This window comes from Crotalus tigris, unplaced genomic scaffold (assembly GCF_016545835.1).
Source record: "Crotalus tigris isolate CLP2741 ecotype Arizona unplaced genomic scaffold, ASM1654583v1 scf7180000020405.187410, whole genome shotgun sequence".
NCBI classification, from domain to species: domain Eukaryota; kingdom Metazoa; phylum Chordata; class Lepidosauria; order Squamata; family Viperidae; genus Crotalus; species Crotalus tigris.
Window position 1 is genome coordinate 18,366 of NW_024098007.1, and position 27,309 is coordinate 45,674.

General features: G+C 39.1%; 1 protein-coding gene across 1 annotated transcript in view; it reads right to left on the bottom strand.

Annotated features, from left to right (window-relative positions):
- LOC120318770 (transmembrane protein 163-like) overlaps window positions 1-27,309 on the bottom strand; it is a 64,095-nt gene that overhangs the window by 13,905 nt on the left and 22,881 nt on the right. The window contains exon 2 of the mRNA XM_039366824.1: window positions 7,512-7,608. Within this exon, the coding sequence (XP_039222758.1) occupies window positions 7,512-7,608 (97 nt within the window). The remainder of the gene's footprint in view (window positions 1-7,511; window positions 7,609-27,309) is intronic.

Consider the following 27,309-nt stretch of genomic DNA (forward strand, 5'->3'; position numbering starts at 1 on the left):
ACCATGCTTAATTCTCATAAGGATATCTCTAGGGAGGGAGCTGCCCTCTATGTTACTCTCTGTGTTTGTGTGTTTAGCCTACGGATATTTCCTTTTTATAGACAATGATGCTGTTTTTGGCTACTTCATCATCATTCCAAGCTTTCTCCCACAGTGGTTTAAATTTTAGGGGAAATCAGTGATAATCTATCAAAAAAAGTAAGGACAAACAATCTCCTGATCAGACAAAAAGACAAAAAGATTTTTTTAATACCTTCAATTCCATGCACATTTGGAAGAGGGAGATCATTTCTATTCTACATTACACACTCATGGAGATGTATTATGAAATGGATTAATCTTACCATTCATTGTGTCCTATTAGTAAATATATCTCAATGCTCTCCTAGGTGTACTGAGATGTATTTGCCAGGCGGTTGCCATGGAAACTATACAATGAAGATCAAACAAGAGCAGCACTTGTGGTACCCTTTGCTGAATGAGAAAAATCCTAGTAATTGTTTCATATAAATCACCACTGTACCTAGATCAAGTATTACAGCTTCATTTGAAAAACTGGTTTATAAACAGCGGATCATAAAATCACATTTAAATGGCAGAGAACCTACTAGTTCCAAACTGTCTAGTGCTCTTGCACAAAGGCAATTTCTGTTTTCATGAAGGGAGAAGACACATTATTTCACAATTTGGTCATATTCAAACATATAACTTTCAGTCTGCATTCAGTCTTTAATGTTTAATTCTCAGACTTTGCACTGAGACACTTAAATGTTGTAAAGTGGGGAATGCTGAAAATTTAATTGCAAAAATCCTTAAAGTCTTCTGCAAGTGGGATCTACATTGAAAATCCAACGCAAGTCTACCAATATCGTGATGATCCAAGTCCATGCCATTTGAGAGCCAGTTTGATGTAGTGGTTAATGCATCAGCTTAGAAACCAGGAGACCAGGAATTCTATTCACACGTTACAGCCAAAACCAACTTGGGCCAGTTCACTCTCTTTCAGTCCTAGGAAGGAGACAATGGCAAACCCACTTCTAAAATCTTGCCAAGAAAACATCAAGGACTAGTCCAGACAATTGCCAGGATTCAACATTGACTTAAAGACACAAAACAAACAAAAGTGCCCCAAGCAAATTGCAAAGAATCAAAAGGTGAACTGTTCTATGGACTTGCAAAACGGTGTTGACAGAACACCAAAAGAGATAATTACGGGAGATTGAAATCATAGAATCAAAGCATAAATTTTAGAAGTCATCTAGTCCAGTCCCCCGGTCAGTGCAAGATCATAGAATATTTCTAACACATAATCATCTTGTCTTTCTTTGAAGATCTCTAATGAAGGAGAATTCACCACTCTTTCTGGCGCATGTTCCACTGGCTAACAGCTCATACAGTATAGTAAGTTTTTCCTGATACCTATCATGAGCCCCCCTGCCCTTTGTAGCATTAACCTTCTAGTTCTGGTCCTGCTGTTTGGGATTATATTGAATACTCCCTCTTTTATATTTAACTTTTCAACATCTCCCCATAATTATCTTCTCTACTGTAGGCTTAATATATCAAAAATCTTAAAACATTCCTTGTAAAGCTTGATTTCTAGGCACTTCACCATCTTGCTAACTTTTCTCTGAACCGACAATAATTTGTCACTGTCCTTTTGGAATTAAGGTGGACACAGTATACACACAGCGGTCTGATCTGAGCAGAGCTGAATAATTACTCTCCATGATCTAGACTCTTACAGTATCTTCTTGTTAATGCACTCCAAGATAGCATTTTTTTTAAAATAATTGCATAGCATTGCTGAGTTAGTTTCACTTCAAGTGGACAAGGACACTCAGATCTCTCTCACAAGTAGCTTCCCAGGAAGCATCTTCCTCCAGGGTTCAAGGACTAATGCAAGCCCTCAGAAGTTTTCAAAAATTACTGAGATCAGTTCTTCAATTATCTCTGCTTGACTAAATCCAACAAGTTACAGTAGCCATAGGTTTAGAAGATGACTAGTTATGGAGGCAGCCTATCTTTTGCTTTTGATAAGACTGTGCTCTATTATCAATGTTTGGTCATATTTTGGGATTCTCTTGGGAGTCACAGGAAAATTAAGTAGAGGCCATGGCCGGGGGAGGTCTTTGTGCAAGTCCATTTTGCACACCAGCTGTAGCTATTCTTCGAATAGGGGCTGGTCACCTCACATTTGGAATCCTCTTGTCATTTCACATTTGGACTATTGCAACTTACTTTACCTGACATTGCCCTAAATGATCGTTAAGAAGCTATAATTGGTTCAAAATGAGCAAGCCAGATTTGCCTACATGATATATCTAGTATAGGAACTAAATTGACTGCTGGTTGGCTTGTAGGGGACAATCAAGATGCTGATTGTTATCTTTAAAGTCCTGTATGGCTTATGATTTGAGTTATCTTTTAAAGACTGCTTGCTGATGGTGGAATCTGCCACTTCAGCGAGGAAAATAACACTTGTATATTTAGTTAAAAGAGGGAATATGACTTTAGACTGAATTGTTTTATGGATCTTTGTGGGAGGTGTATTTACATTATTTTAATATTAATTATTATAACAAGTATAAAATATAAAAATTTTATACTTCTTAGAGTCCGATTTATTGGAATGACACAGAAACATAAATAAACAAGTATATTCATTAGATCAGGGGTCTCCAACCCCCAGTCAGTGGACCAGTACTGGGCCACGGCACACCAGCAACCGGTCCACACAAACAAGCAAAGCCCCATCCGTGGGATGCAGGCAGCACACAAAACCACGCCCCCTCCGGTCCACAGAAAAACCTCTCTCCACGGAACCGGTCCCTGGTGCCCATAAAGTTGGGGACCTCTGCATTAGATGACTTTCTGAACTATTTACTTGGCACTAAAAAGAAGGATCAAAATTGTATTTTTTAAAAAAGATGGATCATTTTAGTCATATTTCATTCCCAAATAAAATCTTATTTTATTTATTTATAAATCTTAGGACAATTCATATAATAATGAATATATGAATTTCAGACAGTCAGGTAAGCATGCCACTTGCACAAAATGTCACAACTACAGACTCCTGCCCACTGATCTTCATTCTTGTATTCTTAGCACTCCACCAAGTTGGTAAATTTCTCTCTTGACTTAGAGCAGACATGTCAAACTCGCAACATCACGTGATGTCACACAATGTATCAGAACTTTTTCCCCATTGCTGGCAATGGGGTGGGCAGTTTGACACCCCTGACTTAGAGGGACATTTGTTAGAGGGCTCCTCTTGAAGGCCTTCAAGTGGAGGGTACTTTTCTTTTTAGCTATATTTTTATGGTTATTATGAGCTACTTAGAGTCATCATGTCAGACATGTGGCCAAATAAATCCTGTAAGTAAATGAGTAAATAAACATCATGCATAAATAAGCATATAAAAATGTCTTTTACTGAATAGATGTGTTCTCCTTTGTTTTAGCAGCAGATAAAATATATAGATTGTTTTGTTCCCTACGGGAATGAAGGCAGGATCCAAGCATATTAAAACTGCATGCAATATGCTGATACTGTAATTACTGATTTAGTCAAATCTAATTGTTAATCCTGCACAACTGGGGAAAATTGAAGTGAATCATTGCCAGGCTATGGTAACATTTACAGGCACCACCCAACATTTTTACTGCTTTTGGAGATATGGGATGGCAAGGTTATTTTCTTGCCCAAGTCTTTCTGTATGACTTGCCTATTTCTATGGCATTGTTATATTATTCTGCTATCTTACAACTGCTACCCAGACAATTTAGAGACTGTTTTGTTAGCCTTTTATCATCCTTGCTAAAGGGACAGCTTCAAGAATGTTTTGTGGTAAAACTCCTAAAAGTATCCCACTGAAATTTTAAAGTTGTCTAAACTTGCCCCAAAAGGAAGACAGCTTCAGGCATTTTGTGGTTTTCCCATTATAACCTACGCAGACAAATTCTTTTTAATAGAATCTCAAATATCAAAATAGTTCAAATCAAATTGGCTTGCTATTGAATTTTGGATCACAAATTTGAATCAAATCACAGCTTCTTCATGTGTCCTTGTCAAATCTGATCAAGCTTGCTTTACATAGGAAAGTAGAATACATGTGACAGGAAAACATGAACTCTTAAAAAAAAAAACTAATTTGAAGAGTAAGTTTGTTTTTCATACCTCTTCTAAAGGGCTTTAATTGCAGAGATATGGTCTACTGCCTAGAACCTTTGAAAACAGGCAAGTCATCATGTCAAATCAAGCATTTTAATCGGAGGGTTTCAAACTGTGATTCAATATTCTTAAAATACTGGAGTACATTAGACATACAATGAATGACTCAAAATTGGAAACTGACAAAATGCATTCTGAAACAAATGACTTGAATTATCTACTATATATCTCAAAGAGTCTTCTTTTTCATACTCTTACAGTTAGAAGAGATTTTTGTGAAGGCAATTAAAGCAAATCTACTCCTGTAGCTGAAGAAATTTCAGAGACGTTTCACCAGAAGAAAAGTCTAGGAACTAGGAATGTTCGCTCCCATTCCTTTCTCAATCTATTTATTTGTTATTACAGATAGTCCTTGACTTACAATTACAACTGAGCCCAAAATTTCCATTACTAAGCAAGACAGTTGTTAAGTGAGTTTTACCCCATTTTACAACTTTCTTGCTGCAGTTGTTAAGTGAATCACTACAGTTGTTAAGTTAGCATCATGGTTGTTAAGTGAATCTGGCTTCCCCATTGCCTTTGCTTGTCAGAGGGTCACAAAAAGTGATCACATAACCCTGGGAGACTGCAACCATCATAAATACAAGTCAGTGACATGAGGTAATATGACAGCAGTGTTCCAATAACTCAGGGGTTGTCACAAAGAAGAGGGAGTCAAGCTATTCTTCAAAGCAGGACAAGAAGCAATGGAGGGAAACTAATCAAGGAGAGGAGCAATTTAGAACTAAGGAGAAATTTCCTGACAGAACAATTAATCAGTGGAACAACCTGCCTCCAGAAGTTGTGAATGCTCCAACACTGGAAGTTTTTAAAAAGGGATTGGACAACCACTTATCTGAAATGGCATAGGGTCTCCTGCCTGAGCAGGGGGTTGGATTAGAAGACATCCAAGTTAGAATACCTTCCAACTCTGTTATTCAGTTGCCAAGCGTCTGAATTTTGATCATGTGACCATGGGGATGCTGCAACTATCATGTAAAAAAAGGTTATAAGTCATTTTTTCCAGTGCGATTGTAACTTTGAATGGTCACTAAATAATTGGTTGTAAGTCAAGGACTACTTGTAAGAGGTAAGTCTAATGAAGCAGGGCAAATGCCAAAACACCGTTATGATAGACATGCTATTTGCTACATTTGCTTAACTATGGATTGTGTGGCCTTAAAAATATGAATTACTATAAATACATTAAGTACATTAAAATATAAATACATTAAATACATTAAAACTGAATAAACCATAATATCCTTAAATCATAGTTCCATTATTACTTTGCTCTGCCCCATGAAATCAATGTTGTATTCTTACCAGAACATGAAGAGAAAATTTTGTATTAGAAAGTTTGTGCCAAAACCACATGATTTAAAATGGAAGTTGTGCTATTAAATTTTCATACCAAGCTTTATAAACTAGTTCTAACAAAGATAGTTAAGAAATCTATCAAGATAAAATCCCTTGTGTCATTATTACCTGTGTTTTCCCAAAACTAAGACAGGGTCTTATTTCATTTTTTTTTTTTTTTTTGCCTCCAAAAGAGGCACCAGGTCTTATTTTGGGGGGAGTCTTATTCACTTTCGACATCTACAGTCCCATCCAGCAAGTTCACTTCTTCTGGAGCCGAAGGAGCAGCTTCATTCTGCAGCTGCATTTCAGCCTGCATTTGGCAATCAGGCCTTTCCTGACAGCCTATGCAGCTGAGTACTGAACTACGGATTCAATTCATAGCTCGGTCCTGGGCTGCAGAGGTCTTGCAGAACCAAGCTACGGACAGGCCTTCCGGAAAGGCCTGCGACTGAAGAATGAAGGTCTGGCTGCAGAAGAGCTGGGCCAGTGAGGAGAGGCCTGGCTGCAAGGTAAGTAGGTGTGGGGCGCGTGGGGCAGATCCACACACCCACCCCAGCTTGATTTTTAGGTGTGTGCCTCGCCCCAAAATTAGGAGTTATTTTTGGGATAGGGCTTATATTAGGCCCACCCAAAAAAAAATCAAACTAGGGCTTATTTTTGGGATAGGCCTTAGTTTCAGGTGAAACATGGTACACGGAATTTAGTTGATTTTCTTCTAGACATAATTCTTAGACCACACTATATAAATAATCCATATGTAAAACCAGAAGATTTTAGGCCTCATTTAAGCACAAAAGCTGGCTGGTTGACTTTGGCTGGTCACTTTTCTCTTATTTCAACCTCCCTCATAGGGTTCTTGTTATGAAGAAAATAGACAGGAGTATTAGGTATGTTCGTCATCATGGGTTACATATAACAAATGCAGGATATCTAATCTAAATCTGATAACAATATTGAATAAAATCACAACCAGTCAATTGCAAAAGGCAGCTTTACTTGGAATAGTTTACAATTTGCAACATCATCTTTAATACCATTGAACAGCAACATCTGCCTAACTCAGGTCCTTGGGACGGTGTCAATAGATCGACAAAAATGCCAAATCTAGCCTAAATATATGGCTTAATATGCAACAAACAATAATAATAAATACAAACTTGGTTCTACATAAAATAAGATTTTGGAGAATAAAATTTCACTTTAAACAGCTTTAAGCCTGTAGAACCTCAAAAGAACAGTACTTTTGTAACTGTTTAACTACAATATAATAAGTAATTTCTAGAGTACTCTAGGATCTTAAGCACAAGAGCACCACTTATTTCCTATTGTTGCAAAAATTCTGAATAACCTTATACTGTACCGTTACAAAATTTCCTCAACGTATACTGCACAGATTACAGTTCAGGAAATCTGAGCAAATTCCAGTTTCTTAACATTTCCCCAGTGCTAACTACTCCTAGGCCAGTGGTTCTCAACCTATGGGTCGGGACCCCATTTGGGGTCGAACAACCATTTCACGGGGGTCGCCAAACAAGGCTGTCTGCCATTTTTTCCCCCTTTTCTTTGGCCATGCCCCTGGCACCCGGTGATGTATAAGTGGTTGGGGGTCACCACAACATGGGGAATTGTATTATGGGATCGCGGCATTAGAAAGGTTGAGAACCACTGTCCTAGGCCAACTGTTGGCCACAGCACATTTTCTGGAATTTCTGATTTCTAGAAGTGAATGGATTTGGCATATTAATACAAAAGGAAATAATAAAAATAAAATTGACATCACGCTGTGTGAAACTATAAAACATAACCTTGCAATTTGTATACAATTCCACAGAACTATGCAAAGCTACAAAAGAGTACATGCAGTTGCATAACAAGCTTTCTTACTGAAACACTGAAATTTAGGGTTTGTTTAAAAAAAAAAAAAAGATCTTACCACTTCTGGAAGCAACTTAGTTGCAAGGTCATGGATGGCTTTGATCACTATACATAAAGAGGACAGAAGAAATATCACGCCCAAGATGACACAAGCTCTGTAAAGAAAGAAAGATTTTTGGAAACTTTTATGCCCTGCTGTTTAATGAAAACAAGGGACTAAATAATAAGCAGCATATTTATACAGTAAACATGTTTAAAGAATTAATACTCCACACAACACACAACAACATTCAAGAGCAGGACATGAAAACGAAATCATTGCAAGCAGTCCTTGGAATTACCAAGTTGCACAGCAACTCACTGGATATATTATAGATAGACAGTACACTTCCCATTGTTGTCTATCTCTGATGCCTTATCGTCAGTAGAGCAAACATATTTGGCAAGTGGTGTGGGAAGGAAAGGTAATGGGGGAATAAGAATGGAAATCTGTTTTAACTTCAACTAAAATCTATGGACTGCCTGAAAAGTCAGGTTCAGCTCTCGAGTCATTGTATGGAAAAATGCTCATCAACTTTCCAGGAATAAAGGTTACAAAAAGAGCCCATAGCTCTTCAAAGGCTTTCAGAATTCAAAATTTCAGAAATTTTTTTGCCCCATCCTTCCACTTGCCTTAAATTTTACATTTGCATTCTTTTACTTTTTCCAACTTACTATATCATGTGTAGTCATTTGTTTCTACTTCACCATTTACATTGTATGTCCAAAGTACGCACGTCCATCTATTCAAGGGACCAGTACGTTTTTGTTCGTTAAAGCTGGCTGGTTCTTCATGAATTTCATAATATTTTTACTGACTCCAAACACATAATAAAAAAAAGTTCTTGTTCAATTTCACAGTGAGACATCACTACTGGAAAAAACATTGCTTTAATTATTCTGATCTTTGTTCTCGATGGATTTTCCTTTTTTTAAAAGTTCTTGTCAAAGTTCATGATTATTTTCCTGTTATTTCTGTTATTGCTTTGGAATGTCAAGTCAGTTTGCAGTAAATCTGCCCCCACCTTACCATGTATGAGGATGTCAGTCTGGCATCTTCATAACCAAGACCTGGGTTCCTCTCTTGGAAATGTGCCCACCCAAGGTTCAGATCTTATATAGGCCATAGTTCAGGCTTTAGCTGCAAATATCTTTATTTTTTTTAATTTAAATTTGCTATCAATAACTCATGATTGTTTCTGTAGTCAGTATTGGGATGTAAAATAACCTGAACTGAACTACAGTGCTCCATCTTTCATTATGTATTTTTTTTTATTCTGATGTTGCCCATTTGATTATGTCCTGTGCTATACATTTATGCTGCTTCAAACAAGTGATGCAATAAATATGTTTACAAAACTTAATATGATTATTTTACATAACTGAAATCTTCCAGTAATTCAGGATTCCTCTGTTTATCCAGTTTCTGCATTCCAAATCCCCATCAACTTCTTTCTTTATGCTGCATTTAGCTTTTCTTATATTTCGTCATAACATTTCTCAGTTGCTTTCACTAAAGCATCTGTGGTTGGCTTGTGCATTTGTATGACACTGATGTCACTGGATATCATGAATTAAATCTAATAAACACGATCCCATTGTTCATTGATTTCTAGCTGAGCACACAGCTTTTTGAGGATCATCAATATTCTATTCCTTGTTCCGTTGTATGGACTCATGTTCTGAATTGTAGATCATGTAAGATGGTAACCGGTTTAAAGTGGCCATTTCTATGAGCTTGATTCATAGTCTTAAGACATCCAGTTTGAGACACTTAGTTTTTGCTTTAAAAATATTCCTTAGTTCTAGCTTTTCACATTTCATGATCAAGTTGTGCATGTCATTGTAAAGCCAAAAACTTCTCTTTCAGTCCTGTCTCCATCAGTTACCAGAATTCCTTGCAGCTGATTGTATTATTACTTCCACATCTATTCACAGAAGTTCACTGCTCTTTCCACATCTCTTCCTCTAAGCTTATATCCCATAACTGCAACAAGAATTACAAACCTCAATAGTTTATTTAGCCTCCATTTGAGAGAGGATGCCCTGAAGCTAAACCTTTCACAAATCCAAATTGGTCCTCACAATAGCATGTTTAACACTTTCACATTGCTTTATATTTCCTTTTTTTTTTTTTACCAATTCAGCATCATTACTTCATTGACCACAGTTCGCATTGAAGTAACCTAGTATGATAGACAAAATCAAAATTCTAGCTTGGAATAATAAGAATAAGAATTTTGCTGACTATGTTACTGGAAAGCCAGAAAAGGCTATTGTAATATCAGCACTGCCAATATGTGAATTCCCATTTGACTTGAGGTGATGGGAAACAGGCTTTGCATGATATAGACAATTATTCTACAAACATTCATTCAACTGGCTATGAATTACTGAAATAAGTTTTATCCTGAAATATTATCTGTAGTCTTATTTTTTCTGTAAGTAGAATTTAGAATATTTCATCTATCAATGAAAAACAATTGCCTGCCCAAGATCATCCATACCTAAGTAGCAATTTTAATATAGCCTTTCAATATCTCAGCACTACAGATCCACTAGTGTTTAAAGTATATTGCATTAAATTGGTGTGAAATCTTTGATCCATCACATAGAGATGTTTTAGAAACTCAAGCCTTTCTGCATAAAACATAACCCTGTATGCATTTCTAAATAAAAAACAGATGTTATTTGAGAACTCATTTAAAAAGCTAACTAGCACTAGATAGGAGAGAAAGCATAATAGCAGAGCCTTTAAAATTATTTTTCTGAGAAACTAATATTGCTGAATTACCAGCAGTGGAAGGCAACCCAGAGTTGTCATTCAAATGTATCTGAAAGGTCATATTTGGCTTTAACAGCTAAAACAGATAATGTAAACCAGACATGTCAAACACAAGGCCCGGCGGCCAGATGCGGCCCGCAAAGTGGTTTCATGTGACCCGCGAAGCCGTCCTGGAAACAGTGAGGGAACGGCCCTCTGCTGCCTTGGCCCTGGTCCAGGCCACCCGGGAGCCAATGTACAATTTTGTGGTGACCATCTACGTTGAAACACATTCAGTCTTAGCTCCACAAGGCTGTCTGGAAACAGTGAGGAACCAGCCCTTGCTGTGTCAACCCTGCCCCCTGGGTGCATGCTTGGGAGGTGTCACCCTTTGTGAGGAATGAAGAAATGTACCATCATCTGGAAATGGCCAGCAAATGGCCCTCGTCTACTTCACATATCCAGTGCGAACGATGTAGAGCTGGCCATGCCCACTGAATAGGCCACACCCACTCCATCCACACCCACCCAGCAGGCTGCACCCACCCTGGCCACACCCATCCGGCCCCCCGAGAGCAACCGCAATGCAGATGTGGCCCTCAATGAAATTGAGTTTGACAACCCTGATGTAAACTGATTCTGTATCTACCCAAAGAAAAATAAACCACAGATAAGAAAAACTCTACAGTTTAGATAGAACATATATAGATAGTCCTCAACTTACAACAGTTCATTTAGTGACTGTTCAAAGTTACAACAGAACTGAACAAAGGGGATTATGAGGATTTTTCACACTTACCATTGTTGCAGCATCCCTACAGTCACGTGATCAAAATTCAGATGCTTGGCAACTGGCTCCTATTTATGACGTGATCCCTTTTTGCAACCTTCTGACAAGCAAAGTCAACGGGGAAGCCAGGTTCACTTAATGACCATGTGTCTAACTTAACAACTGCAGTGATTCCCTTAACAATTGTGGCAAGCAAGCTCATAAAATGGGGCAAATTTTCATTTAACAACGCTCTGACTTAGCAATGGAAAATATGGGCTCAGTTGTGGTCAAAAGTCGAGGCCTCTGTGTTGTTTCCTTAACTCTGAAATCCTTAATCCACCTACTTATTTTTAGTTCCAGGCAGTAATATAAGAAAAATGATAGATATAAACACCTATATTTTAAACTGTACATCAATTAATCATATGCAAAGTATGGCATCCTTGTTATAAAAATTTGAACTGCCCATATTTTAGTAACAAACCATAAAACATATGATCTGCTGTCGTAACATATTTCTCAGCTTTACTTTTATATGTAAAAAGATCTGTTTAGAAATTGAATAGAAATAGTATTTTTTTTCCAGTATTGACTCTGCTCAAACAATACAGGCAACACTTGTGAATAGGTGATGATTCAGCGCACAAGAAAGCCCTCACATATAAATACAGGCTTCTCACAGCAGAAAATCTGTATTCAGAAATTATTTCCCCAATGGTTTCACCCTGGGCAAATTATAGGGAATGTATTTCTCACAGCTTCTTAACTGTTGATAACAAATGAAAGCATCACTTGAACTGGATATTTACTCAGCCATTTTAAATAACATGAACTTGACTCCCTAATGAGATTATCTAAGGCTATCCTCAATTAAAAAAAAAATTAAATTAGGGTTAAGTTCGGTTTCCAATGGACAGGCAAAGTAATTCACTATGAATTATTTATCTTTAAGCAAATAGCTCCTGTACCTCCACATTATTATGATCACTACAGAAATATATCCTTCCCAGGACCAGAAACATTACTATCAATTTAGAAACAGTAATGTTTTTCTTATATTGGGGTGCAATTAAACTTGTAACTTTAATGAACCTATTTGTCTTAATTGTCTACCAGAAATATAACATTTTAGCTACAGTATATTAATCAACTGCCAAATTTAGGCAGTACAGATAATCCTCAACTTAGAACAGTTCATTTAGTGACCACTGAAAGCTACAACAGCACTGAAAAATGTGACTTATGACCATTTTTCAGTTACAACCTTGGCAGCATCCTCATGATCATGTGATCAAAATTCAGACATTTGGCCACTGGTTCATATTTATGATGGCTGCAGTGTCCCCGGGGGTCATGTGATGACCCTTTGCAACCTTCTGACAAGCAAAATCAATAGGGAAGCCAGGTTCACTTAACAACTGGGTTACTAACTTATCAATTTTGGCAAGAAAGGTTGTAAAGAGGGGCAAAATTCACTTAACAAATGTCTTAAGAACAGAAATTTTGAGCTCAATTGTGGTCGTAAGTCAACAATTACCTATATAAGCTTAATGGAATCAGGAGCCACAGTATTGTCTCCTTGATTTATGATTTTTTGTCTGAAAGAACAAAAATCTAATGTAACAATAAAAGCAAAACAATGTATTTAACTCTCTAAGTAATTCTTGATCAGTTGGTCAAGAAAGGGATCTTGGTCTCATGTTAAATAACGCAATTCGAATATAAATCCACCATGACAAAATTGCCAGTATAGAGCTGTAATACAACTGCAGTTGATATCTGTTCTGCCTGTCACACTTGAAAATCATATTTTTAAAGTGAAATAGATAGATAGATAGATAGATAGATAGATAGATAGATAGATAGATAGATAGATAGATAGACAGACAGACAGACAGACAGACAGATAACCTTTATTGTCATTTTTTACTGTGGACACAATGGCACACATTAAAAATGAAATTTAGTTGCTTGCTCTCAAAATGTATATATAGATAAAACACGTTTAAACATACTATATACAACGTATGTATAGACCTACACCCTTACACATAAGTAACATATAAATATTAATCACTGTCCATCTTGAATACATAACGGAAGGAGGAAGCTTTGGAGCAGGGGTCCCCAACCCCCCATGCAGCACACCAGCAACCGGTCCGCACAAACAAGCAAAGCCCCATCCGTGGGATGCAGACAGTACACGAAACTATACACTCTCCAGTCCATGGAAAAACCTTTCTCCACGGAACCAGTCCCTGGTGCCCCAAAAGTTGGGGACCTCTGCTTTAGAGTTCACAAGGTTAATACCATATGGCACAAAACTTTGAATCTGGATGTTCTGCTTCGGATACCATGAAGCCTCCTCCCAGAAGGTAACAAAGAAAACAGGCTGTGAAGAGGATGTGTAGTGTCCCAGACAATCTTGTGGACTCTGCTCAAGCAACACTTATATGCTATGTCCTGGATGGAAGGGAGGGAACTGCCAATGATCTTTTCAGCCATCCTCACTACTCTCTGCACTGCCTTCCTGTCTGAAGCAGTGATCAGGACAGGGGAAGGAAAATGTGCTTTTCTCATGCGACGCAGAAAATGCAGGCACTACTGTGCCCACTTCACCAGTGTCTCGCTGTTGAGCGACCAAGCTAGCCTACTCTTAACTGCACATACACCCAGGAATTTGATGCTGGTAACCATCTCCACATGTGAATCATTAATGCACAGAGGAGTGTGGCTATGCCTGCCTTTACCGAAATCAACAATGATCTCTTTGTTTTTTCCAATATTTAAAACTAAGCTGTTTTCCTTACACCAGTTCACCAAACCCTTAACCTCCTTGCAGTAAGCACCCTCATTGTCAGCTTGAATAAGGCCCACTACTGTTGTATCATCTGCAAATTTCACAGTATGGTTGGTGGCAAACCTAGCATAGCAGTCATGGGTCAACAGGGTGAACACAGTAGATTTAGGATGCAGCCCTGAGGAGAACCTGTGCTCAAGAAAATGATGTTAGAAATATTTGTTCCGGCTCGCATATACTGGGGCCTGTTAGTAAGAAAATCAAGAATCCAGTTGCACAAAGGAGTGTTTAAGCCTAAAGGGCCCAGTTTGTCTACTAGATGCTGGGGAATGACTGGGTTAAATGCTGAACTGAAGTTGACAAACAACATAAGAACATGAGTATTTCTTTCCTCTAAGTAATCGAAGCTCAGATGGAGAACAAAAGAAATAGCATCCTCTGTAGAGCGATTTGGTCGGCAAGCAAACTGAAGCAGATCATGTGCTGGCAGGAGGCTATCAACTGCAACTACATTTAATTGATGGAAGAACAGAGCTGAAAATTCTACAGTAATTAACAACACAGACTTTACTAACATTCAATATGTATTCAATATATTTATATATTCAATGTATAAATCAAAAGATAAAATATAACTGAAAGAAAAGATTATAGGGAAATGGGGAAGGGAAAGACGGGGAAGAGAGAACTATTGGATAAAGGGGAGAATGCATTAACATCTAAGTATTTTCAGCACAGTAGAATAAAGGTAATAAAATTATAGCCTCAACCTTTTACTTTTGAGTACTTGGTACTATATTCTAGCCAAGTATGTAACAACAAACACTTTGGCTTTACTATTACCAATATTAACCACTTGCAATTCATAGAAATATATACAGCAATACTTTGTTATAAACCTTGTGTTGTATAACATTTCTCTTTACCCTGTTTAAATAATTATGCATTGCTAATATAACTTAGTTTTTCCAAAACAACACTACATAATCACTTCCTAATTTTTCAGCAAATGAAATGTAGTGACAACAATATATGTAACTGGGAACATAATAAAGCTCTTGCTAATTACTACTCTTGACTCAATCTGTTTTAAGAGCAATAAAGGTGTGGCAACAGAATTAAGGATTAAGAAAAAACCAGTGATGCATGCAAATACAATCTGTGCAACTGTTTTCACCTGTATGAGACAATACATAGAGATCATGTTGTCTTCCTCCTGTTATCCACTGTATTTTTGCAATACGTATTTTGCAAGGAATTGGAACCAATTTTAGCAGCTTTCTGCAAAGTTAATTAGAATATTCACTGAACTGTGATGACACTACGCTGAATAGAACAAGATTATCAATATCAATCATATATCTAGTGGGTGTGCTTGTTAGCTTGTGGTTATCTTACAGTTTGACAGAGCTGTCAGAAATTCAAATCCTGTTTTATTCATTTAATATAAGGCATTTTTTAAAAAAGAAAAAAACCAATTATTTAATTTTTATTAAATTAATTAAAATAGTGTATTTCACATTCCAAATGACATCAATAGAACTTCAAAAAACTTCATCCTTTTGCATAGAGTATGCCTCTACATTTCTAAATTCATTGGGAAACAATGACCATAGAGTTTTAGGCACAGTTGTGTACTGTTGTCAGAAATTCACCACCTATGCACATAATTTCAGGCATGTAAATAATATCTGATCTATAGGATATTTTGACAAGGTTTAAAATGCATAACAATGTCTTATTGATTGCTGATTTTTCTTAAATTTGGGGAATAGCTATTTCTGATGGGCTAATTAAAGGATAAATTAGTTATAATTAAGGTGATATATCTCAGAACAAGGATAATTAGATCAACCAAGATCTACACAGTATTCAAGTAGAAGATTAAATAGTTGTTGAAGTTCAAAAAAAATTGGCAATTTCCTTTACATATACATTTCAGGAGGAGAAGCAGTCATACACATTTACCAAAGACAGCTGGAAGCTAGAATGCACACATGCTTAACATATGGACTAGCATGCTTATTCTAACTTAAGGAAAGAAAATGTGGAGAGAAAAAAAACAGTGAGGACAGAATACAAAAAAAAAGGATGGCTATGTAAACCATTTAGAAAATAAGTTGATAGATACAGAGTATAAATTAATAAGAAAAAGAAAAATAACTGCTAAGCAGAATTGCCAGTTCCAGATTGTGTAGTTTGAAAACAATTGAAATCTCTGTCTACATAGGCTAGACTTTGCAATCTATAAAGTAGAGCCAACGTATGCAAGACCAAATGCCTCTTATGTTTGTTATGACCTCATAATCTTCTGGACAGAGTCAGCCTGAAATGAAGGGAAGACTAAATAGAGGCTAAATTCATTATTTGGGTAACTGGATACCCAAGTCACCCAACTAGCTTTAACTGTACGGTAATCAATAATAAACTAGTTAAGATTGCTTTCATAGGTTCTTTCACCACTGAAATAACTAATCACCAAGAGAAATATACTTGCATTCATCTTCCTTGACTCTGACATTCTCCATATAGGTTAGACATGTCAAACTTGCGACATCACGTGACGTCACGCAACGTATCGGAGCTTTTTCGCCGTTGCTGGCAATGGGGTGGGCGCAGCTCCGGTATAATGAAACCGGTCTGTGGGCCGGCAGTTTGACACCCCTGATATAGGTGCACTTAAACTGTAACATTCCTCAGCCGGCATGGCCTTTGCTGAGAAACCTGGAAGTAGATATCTAGATGTTATCCACAGGGATGTACATGCTGTATCTCAGGAACTTCATTAAACACTCAAGGACCAGAATACAGGTAGTCCTCAACGTACGATTCATTTAGTGATCATTTGAAGTTACAATGGTACTGAAAAAAGTGACTTATGACTGTTTTTCACACTTATTGATCATTGCAGCATTCCCATGCTTACCTGAACAAAATTCAGACACTTGGCAACTGGCATGTATTTATGACTGTTGCATTGTCCCTGGGTCACAAAAGGTCACTTTGCAACCTTCTGACAAGCAAAGTCAATAGGGAAGCCAGATTCACTTAACAACCATGTTATTAACAACTGCAGTGATTCACTTAACAACTATGGCAAGAAAGGTTGTAAGATGGGGCAAAATTCACTTAATAAATGTCTCACTTAGCAACAGAAATTTTGGGCTCAATTGTGATCGTAAGTCGAAGGGTAATCTGTATGTCAGACACAGAATAGGCTGGGGATTCAGTGAGGCAAAAGTAACCTAAAGCAGTCTCTTATGCGTCAAAACGATAAAGAAAAGAAGTGCCATTACTATTTCTGAAGAAGGGAATTAGCTGGTAGAAGGAAGGGTTCAGAATTATGCCAGGATCAACAAGGAGTAGGAGGAAGACATAATTTTTTACAGCCAGATCCATAATGCTGAGGGCCAGGCAAAGCAAAGAGAACCACTCAATATGTGTGCAAGACAAGAAGCAATGCATGGAAATTGATCAAGGAGAGAAGCAACTTAGAACTAAGGAGAAACTTCCTGACAGTTTGAACAATTAACCAATGGAACAACCTGCCTCCAGAAGCAGTGAATGCTTCAACACTGGAAGTTTTTAAGAAGAGACTGGACAGCCATTTGTCTGAAATGGTATAGGGTTTCCTGCCTGAGCAGGGAGTTGGACTCGATGACCTCCAAGGTCCCTTCCAACATTATTATTATTATTATTATTATTATTGATCATCGCACAGTCAGCCAGATGTTCAGACTGGATTTGGCATTTTGTCTACCTATCGAGTCCTTACCCAGGACCTGGATAGGCAGATGTGGATGTTTGATGGTATTACAGGTATCGTCGCAGGATGGAAGCAGTTCCTAATAAGGCCGCCTTTTGCAATTGACTAATAGCAAATTTGTCAATGCCAATGGTGTTCAAGTGGTGCTCCAGTTGTTTTGGGATTGCGCCCAAGGAGCCTATGACTATTGGTACTACCCTTGCTTGCTTTTGCCACAGTCTTTCTATTTCTTTTTGTAGGTCTTTGTATTTTGTTATCTTCTCCAGTTCTTTCTCTTCTATTCTGCTATCTCCAGGCACTGCCACGTTCACTATCCAGACTTTTTTGTCTTTCTTATCGACAATTGTTAAGTCTGGGGTGTTGTGTTGCAGGTGCTTGTCTGTTTGAATTCTGAAGTCCCAGAGCAGTTTAATTTTATCATTTTCTATGACTTTCTCTAGTTTATGATCCCACCAGTTTTTGCTTACAGGCAAATGATATTTTTTGCAGATCTTCCAATGCACCATTGTTGCTACTTTGTCATGCCGCTGCTTGTAATCAGTTTGTGCAATCTTCTTGCAACAGCTTACAAGTGGTCCACTGTTTCTTCAGCTTCTTTGCATAGGCGGCACTTACTGTCTGTTGCTGTCTTCTCAATTTTGACTTTGTATGCATTTGTCCTTAAGGCTTGGTCTTGTGCAGCCAGAATTAGTCCCTCGGTCTCTTTCTTCAATTTTCCTGCTCTTAGCCATTGCCAGGTTTTATTATTATCTGCTTTCCCAGCTATTTTTTTCATGTATTGGCCATGTAGTGCTTTGTCTTCCCATGCCTCTATTCTGTTCTTCATTTGGTCTTTCTTGTAGGCCAGTTTGGTCTCTCCAGTAGTTAGTAAGCCTTCCTGATATACTAATTTCAGTGCATCTTCATCATTGTTCTTCAGATATTCTTCCAAAGCCATTTTTTCTTCTTCAACCATCTGATGTACTTGTAGCATTCCACGCCCACCTATTTGCCTTGGTAGATAAAGTCTATCAATGTCACTGCATGGATGAAGGGCATGATTCATTGTCCTTATTTTTCTGGTCTGCCTATCCATTGCTTTTAGTTCTGCTTGAGTCCAGTCCACTATTCCAGCTGTGTACCTAATGACTGGGATTGCCCAGGTGTTGATTGCCTTTATGGTATTTCCTCCATTGAGTTTGGACTTTAAGATCTTATTCACTCTCTTGATGTATTCACCTCTAATCTTTTTCTTGACTTCAGTGTGCTTGATGTTGTCAGCTTGAAGGATACGCAAGTATTTGTAGTACTCTTCCTCAACCAGACTCTTAATGTTATTTTCGTGGGGCATCTTGCTTCCTTCAGTTTTCATTATTTTTCCTTGTTTGATAGTAAGTGTGGCACATTTGTCCAAGCCAAACTCCATTACAATATCTTGGCTATATATACGGACAGTGTTGAGCAGCGATTCTATTTCAGATGATGTTTTTCAATACAGCTTTTAAGATCATCCATTATAAAGGAGGTGGGATAAGTCTGGCAGGATGTTTTTTGATGTTTGATAGCCATGTCTGAGTTATTCAGTATTGTTGACAAGGAAACAGTGGCAATAACAAATGTAATGTGATATGAATCTCTTGAAATATTCCTCTCTTGATTTAACCTCTCCCATCCTCTCACCATTGACTGCCACTGTATCTTCATTGGCCATCGATGCTTTGCACAAATTTTCTGATGTTTTCTACTGACCTCCTTTATTTCTACACTTTATCTCAATCATGTGGTAGAGAGTCGAATGCCTTTTTGTAATCAATCCATGCCACATTCAGGTTGGTCTTCCTTTTTTTGCAATTTCCCAGATCATTTTGTCTATTAGGAGTTGATCTTTTGTTCCTCTGCTATTGGGGTGGTTTCCTTTCTGCTCAGGTGGAAAGAGACTGTTTTCAACTAGATGCTGTTGTACTGCATCAGCTACCACACCAGTTAGTAATTTGAAAGTTGTTGGTAAGCAGGTAATTGGCCTGTAGTTGCCTGGTGTTGCCCCTTTTGCTGGATTTTTTCATTATTAGGTAGGTTTTCCCAGTTGTTAGCCACTTTTCAATTTCTCCTCCTTGTAGTATATTGTTGAACTGTTTGGCAATGAGTGGGTGTATAACAGTTATATGTTTCAACCAAAACCCATGCAGTTCATCTTCACCTGGTGCTGACCAATTTTTGATTTTCTTTGCTCTTTTTTCTACCTTTTTGTTGTTATTACTAGTTCTTTCATTTCAACTTCTGTTTTATTTGCATCCACCTCTTAACCAAGCCGCATCCTTGTTGTATTTCTTTGGGTTATCCCATATCTGCTTCCAGAACTGCACTGTTTCTTCCTTGTCAGGTACTGACTGATTCCCTTGCAGTTTCTCCATTGATGGATTTGTTAGCCACCTTTTCTGATTGATTGAAATTGGAGGTTCTGCCTATAGTTTGCAATTCGAGCTTCATATCTACTGATTTTCCTGGCTATAGCTGTTATTTGTTGCTTTATTATTTCCAGTGCTTCCTTGATCTTCCTTGTTTCTAAGTGGGATTTCTTGATTAGGTATTCTTTGGTCTTCTTGTTCTTCAGCTTCTTTTCTTTCATCTGTTCTAGCTTGCTTGCATGTGATCTTAACTTGCTGATCTTATTTCTAGTCTAACCTTCCATTTTTGTGGTGCACTGGTTGTTTGTTTTTCTTCTTTGTTGATTTTGCATCCCAGGTGATTCTGTTATAACTGCAGCTGTGCTGTACATTAGTTTTTGTTTGTTTTTCTTGCAGTGAATTGGTGCGTATACTTGCTATTGCAGTATTTGCATCTTTTAATGCTTGTGCTAGCTGTTTCTTTGGAACAAGCTTCAATGCAGGCAGCCTTATTCTGTTGTTTTTGTGCTGTTCTAGATGCTCAATTATTCTTTGTTTCCATTCTTTTATTTCTTTAGTTAGAGGGTTTTGTTCTTCCTGAGGAAGAGGTGCCTGGTTTCCAAATGAGAACAGTTGTATATCTCTACTGGATTCTTTCACTGCCAAACTCTTCCCTGGTTTGCCTTACTTTCTGAATTACTCTGTTTAAGGCTTTGATTTCTTTGCCCTGGGTAAACCTTTGCATTTCGTCAATTCTGTTTCTGTAAATACTTTTTCTGTTATAAATCGGACGTTGGTCTGCTAGTCTCTGTTCTGTATTTCTGATTCTGGATGTTGTTTCTTTCCAGAATTCGTCATTCGTTTTAGATATCCTCGTCTTGTTGGACTTGACTGTAGTAACAGATCATTATTTCGTTGTTTTCCATCACTGTGTATCTGCGACGGGTAAACACCTTTTCTTCCAGTAGTTCTGCAGCTGCTGGCCCTGGTTGCTCAGCCAACAGTCCTGAGTCCTGTAACCCATTTTTCACCAGATATCCAGGAACTCCAATATCTAGTGCGGCCCTTGTTAACCCGGGCGACATCCGAGCTGGTATGGCATTCTGCAATTTACGTCTCACCATATTTTTTATGGGAGAGACACTCTTTGTCTGACTCTTCTGATGAGACCTGTCCAGTATGGTTGAACCTCTGGCATAGCTCTCATCTTCCTCAGAGTACACAAGCCCCACAACCACGTCAAGGTATTGCCTCACTGGGGGTTATTATTATTATTATTATTATTATTATTATTATTATTATTATTATTATTATTATTATTATTATTGTTGGTGATGCTGCTGTTGCTGTTATTATTATTATTATTATTATTATTATTATTATTATTATTGACCCTGCAAACTTTATTATTATTGTTGTTGTTGTTGTTGTTGCTGTTGTTGTCGTAAAATGGGGCAAAATTCACTTAACATCTGCATAGCAACAGAAATTTGGGGCTCATTTAACATCATAAATTGGGGATTAGCTGTAATGCATAACTTGCTTCTCCATTTTGACCCACAATGACTCTCTAGCCTTTTAAGTGTCTTGGATAAGTTTTATATTCTCTTGCATACTAACTCCGTAAACCTTGGAAGTTCATTATTCATTCACCTTTGAACCCCATTGCTTTTCGTCTCTCCTTCTTGATTGCATGTGGTTAAAAATCATTCCACCTGATCAGCATTAAGTAATCTGAATAATTAATATGATAATTTAGTCCAGGCAGGCAGACAAAATGCTGCTTTCTGTTGGGTGAGGGGAAAAAAACCCCCTTTAATTGCAATTTTCCTGGAATCCTTTAATATCAAACTTGGATTGTTAGCTTGGATCAACTTGAATTATTCCTAAAAAAAGATGCAGGTAATCCTCAAATTACAATCATAATGGAGCCTGTCATGGTTGTAAAAAGGATCAGTCACATGACCAAACAAGTTTATATGAGTTTTATGCCAGTTGTTAAGCGAGCACAGTGGTTTTTAAGCAAATGCTACGGTTAAGTCAACCCATTGTTTTCTATGGTGCACTTTTGCAAAGAAAAAAACCAGAAGTGACATATTTTTTCCAAAACTGTTGCAAAATTTGGTCTTGTATATGCAGTCTCAACATTAAGAAAAGCAAGATCATGGCATTTGGCCCTCTCAATTCTTGGCAAATAGATGGAGAAGAAATGGAGGTAGTGACAGATTTTATCTTCCTGGGCTCCAAGACCACCACAGATGGGGACTGCAGCCAAAAAATTAAAAGACGCTTGCTCCTGGGGAGGAAAGCTATGGCAAATCTAGACAGCATACTAAAAAGCAGAGACATCACCCTGCCAACAAAAGCGCATATAGTCAGGGCCATGGTTTTCCCAGTTGCAATGTATGGCTGTGGAAGTTGGACCAAAAGAAAGGCTGAGCACCAAAGAATTGAGGCCTTTGAACTCTGGTGCTGGAGAAGACTCCTGTGAGTCCCCTGGACTGCAAGGCGATCAAACCAGTCAGTCCTAGAGGAGATCAACCCTGACTGCTCCTTAGAAGGCCAGATCCTGAAGTTGAAACTCAAGTACTTTGGCCACCTAATGAGAAGGAAGGACTCACTGGAGAAGAGCCTAATGCTGGGAAGAAGAAGGAGGAACAGTTGGAACCGGGACTGTCTGACGGGAAGGATATGATCCTTTCCAAATGAGTGGAGAGTCCAGGGATCAAGGATCAGGCAGTCCAGGGCAATCTGGCAGGGGGAGGGATGGTTGACCAGATGGAGAGCTGCCTGCAGGAATGGCTGCAGAGGGCCACCGGACATGACAGGCACAGCTACCTCCTCTGTCCGCAGGCAAGGCAAGCAGAGGGAGGCACAGAAGAGGTCGGTGAGGCTGCCTGCATAGAAGCAGCCTCACTTCTCCTCCCAAGGAACACCAGAGGAAGGATATTTAACCAGACATTGGAGGAAGGTGTGTTTGTCGGGAACATCTGTTTGCTTGGAGGTGCACCTGCACGGCTTTCCTGGATCCTGTTTCTTGAACTTTGGACTGTGTTTTTGGACTCTGAATCTCGGACTTTGCTTGTGGATTTTGGACTTGGCTGTCGGACCTCCGACTCTTGGACTATGTTTTGGTTGTTGGAAGTCTGGACTTGGGGCTATTGTTACTTCCCTCATGGGTCAGCTAGGAGTTAGTTTGTAGAACCGGGGAATTCAGATGGAGGGGAAACTGAGGACCAGAGCAGAGCTTCACCAGCACTTTTGGTGAGTCATTTGGAGACTGTGATAAGTGAGCAATAAACAGACTCTACTTAACCTCTGCCTTGTCCGTGTGACTTGGGCCAGAACAAGCACTTGAAGAATGCAAGTCAAGCAAGATCCCAGTTGTGTTTCTTGCTTCGTTGAGTTCTTGGTTGTTGAATGGCAGCTTAAGTGTCGGATATAAATTCCTTCTGCAGCTTGAAAAAGGGAAGATCTGTAAAAAACATATTTGTCAGCGGTCCAATTAGCGAACCCAACAAGGGAATTCCTCTAGGCCAGGGCTTTTCAACCTTTTCACAAATTGTACCACAATCTTTGAGTACCACCAGTGCTTAGCAAGGTGTCAAAAACCTGATGATTAAAAAAATGGGGGGATTTGGGGCTTTACTGGTTAGATTCCTTTGTTGTTATAGAAAAGGCTAGTTTATAAGATGGTGGAAAAGTAAAAAGCTGACGTTCAGTGTTAATGCTTCCTTCTATTGAACCAAGGAAGTCAGAAGTTAATGCCTTTTCTTTTTCTTTTCTCCCCCTCACTTTTCCCTTTTTCTCTCACCCTTTGCTCGCAAAAGCCTCTCACTCTTTCACTCACTATTTGCAATGCAAAGGCTGCTCGCTCGCTCTCTCCTCACCATTTTGCTAACAAAAGCCTCTTCTATTCTCTCTCTTTCTCCAGGTGTTTTTTTTCTCACCCTTTCCTGAAAACCTGCTCCATTAAAAACGTCTCCTCTCTCTGCCCTTGTTGCTGTTGTTGTTAATTACGAAGCCATGTCCGACCCATCGCGACCCCATGGACAACATTCCTCCAGGCCTTCCTGTCCTCTACCATCTGCTGGAGTCCATTGAAGCTCACGCCTCCTGCTTCAGTGACTCCATCCAGCCACCTCATTCTCTGTCGTCCCCTTCTTCTATTGCCCTCAATCTTCCCAGCATTAGGCTCTTCTCCAGTGAGTCCTTCCTTCTCATTAGGTGGCCAAAGTACTTGAGTATCAACTTCAGGATCTGGCCTTCTAAAGAGCAGTCAGGGTTGATCTCCTCTAAGACCGACCAGTTGGATCGCCTTGCAGTCCAAGGGACTCGCAGGAGGCTTCTCCAGCACCAGAGTTCAAAGGCTTCCATTCTTTGGTGCTCAGCCTTTCTTATGGTCCAGCTTTCACAGCCATACATTGCAACTGGGAAAACCATGGCCTGAACTATACGCACTTTTGTTGGGAGGGTGATGTCTCTGCTTTTTAGTATGCTGTCTAGATTTGCCATAGCCTTTCTCCCCAGGAGCAAGCGTCTTATAATTTCTTGGCTGCAGTCCCCATCTGTGATGATCTTGGAGCCCAGGAAGATAAAATCTGTCACTACCTCCATTTCTTCCTCATCTATTTGCCAGGAATCTCTCTGCTTTACTCCTCCTTTTTCTCTTCCAGGTGCACCGGAAGCCCCAATCAGCATGCAGCCATGCGCACAGATCCTGGGGCTTCTGCTGAGCCCTGCGGGCCCAGCTGATCTCCTTCAAGTCTGTATGACACCTCTTTAGCTCATTCCATCCCCCGCTACACTTGGCTAGGGTTCACGTACCACCTGCCAGGTGCTACAGTACCACTGGTGATACGCGTACCACAGGTTGAAAAGCCCTGCTCTAGGTGATTAAATCCCCAAAGGTAGAACTTTATTGGATACAGCACCTCAGAACTGAAGAAGCAAAACCAGCATTGGATTTTCCCACTCGAAAGTTTGCTTAGTTAAACAATAGATTCCCTTGCCCCCATCCCTTGGGTGTTCACATTGTTCAATAATAAGACTTCTTTTTGTTATGGGAACAATCCATTTCTCTATCCAGCACCTGCTGCAGGGACCTTGGCGGCTTGCAGGCTCTTACTGTTCATGGTACCCATTTCCTCTCTTCGCTTTCTACCTTTTCTTTAGCAAGTTGATGAGCAATAGAAGCTAGCAGGCATTCTAGTGATTCAATCTTGATAGTATTGATCAAACCTAAGTCAACCTTTCCTGTCATGAGAAGATTTCCCAACCGGATGTGAAGAAAGCGAAGGCGATCCTCGGCTGCAAGGAGGGAAATCTCCCATCAAACCCCAGGAAGGCTGCTCTGCTCTCTGCCCTCACCAGCCCTGGCACCTTGGAGGGGGGAGGTGAAGATAAATGGGGAGGCAGCTCAAATGGAGGGGAGCAGCTGGGAGAATCTGGGCCCCAGAGAGGGAAGGAGGCACTGGGTGCAAATGGGGCAGAAGTCTCCCCTGGCTTGTGAAGGACTCAAACTGGGTCAAATCCTGGAGAAAGAAGCCCTTGCTGGCCCCAGGAGAATGTCCATCTCCAGCAGTTTCAAAGTCACAGAAGGGGCTCTCCAAGGGAGGCAGAAATATAGGGTCTCTAAGGGGTCCTCTCAATCTGGCAGGGCTTGGAGAAATTGAGGAGGGGGGTCCTGCCCCTTCCCTTCCCTTCCCTTCCCTTCCCTGGGTTCTGCCCACCATCCTCTCAAATCAAAGTCAGAGTAACAAGGTTGGAAGTTGTAGACCATCTAGTCCAACCTCTCACCCATGAGTGACAACAAAGTGCAGGATTTTCATTGATCATACACATCAACGTATATGATGTATATACATTGCTGGCTGGGGAATTTTGGGAGTTGAAGTCCACACATCTTAAAGTTGCTGAGGTTGAGAAACACTGATAGACATTGTTCATTCTAGTCCAGGTTTCTTCAAACTTGGCCCTTTTATGACTTGTGGACTTCAACTCCCAGAATTCCTCAGCCAGGCACGCATTCCTCAGCCAGGCATGCAATTCTGGGAGTTGAAGTCCCCAAGTCATGAAAGGGCCCAGTTTGAAGACCCCCGTCTTAAATCTAACAAACAAAATGGAGGCTGGCTGAGGAATTCTGGGAGTTGAAGTCCACAAGTCATAAAAGGGCCAAGTTTGAAGACCCCTGTCTTAAATCTAACAAACAAAATGGAGGCTGGCTGAGGAATTCTGGGAGTTGAAGTCCAGAAGTCATAAAAGGGCCAAGTTTGAAGACCCCTGTCTTAAATCTAACAAACAAAATGGAGGCTGGCTGAGGAATTCTGGGAGTTGAAGTCCACAAGTCATAAAAGGGCCAAGTTTGAAGACCCCTGGTCTAGTCTTTCACTGACTTTTAAACCAGCATGTCATAAATACACTGCCATCAAGCCATCCCTTTCCAGGATAAGCAAAATTAAGCAAAGGTCAGAAAAATAAAGAGGAGAAAGTAATAAAGATAAAAGGAATTGGAGAACTGAGAACACGAAAAAAGAAAGCATGTTTAATCTGGTTTGCACCAACCTTGTGTGTGATATTACCCCATATTTTCTACCCTTGTGAACTCAACTTCCTTCAACCAACTCTCTCTTTTCCTTTTATTCTTTTAAACTTCTTTCTTTCTTTCTTTCTTTCTTTCTTTCTTTCTTTCTTTCTTTCTTTCTTTCTTTCTTTTGCTTTTCAGGGTTTTATCCACTTTATCCAGCACAAAGATCTTTCTCGATCTTTTCCCCTCGTCTCAATTCATATCCTGTTCTTTTATTTACTTCTCTTTTTATGATGCGCCTATAAACCTTTGGGAGAAAAAACAGCTCTCTCCATTACGTTGGACCAAAAAGAGAATAGAGTAAAAAGGTCATAAAAATATGCCCAGAGACATATATATAAAAAAATGCCCTTTTGTGAAATGGAGACCTCTTATGATATTTATACCAGATACTATAAACACATCAAGAAGATCTGGTTTATCTCATCAAACATACAGGTTTTATGGAGAAGGTTGATGACAGATATATAGCCAGGAAATAGGAAAGATATGGTTTCTAGTGGACTTTGAAGAAGCAAGCTAGGAAAAGAATGGATGCCTCTTTTGAGCTTTGATGTTTGAAGAAGACAACTGTGAATACATTGGACATCCAAGAAAGCAAATCAAGGGATCCTTGAACAACTCAACACAGAGATCTCACTCAAAACACAAGAGACCAAGTTCAAATTATCCTATTTCAGATATGCTATGAAAAGACTTCAGTTACAGAAGTGTTGGATGCGTTCATCACATGAGAGCAGTGTTCCAGTATCTAAGGAGCTACCAC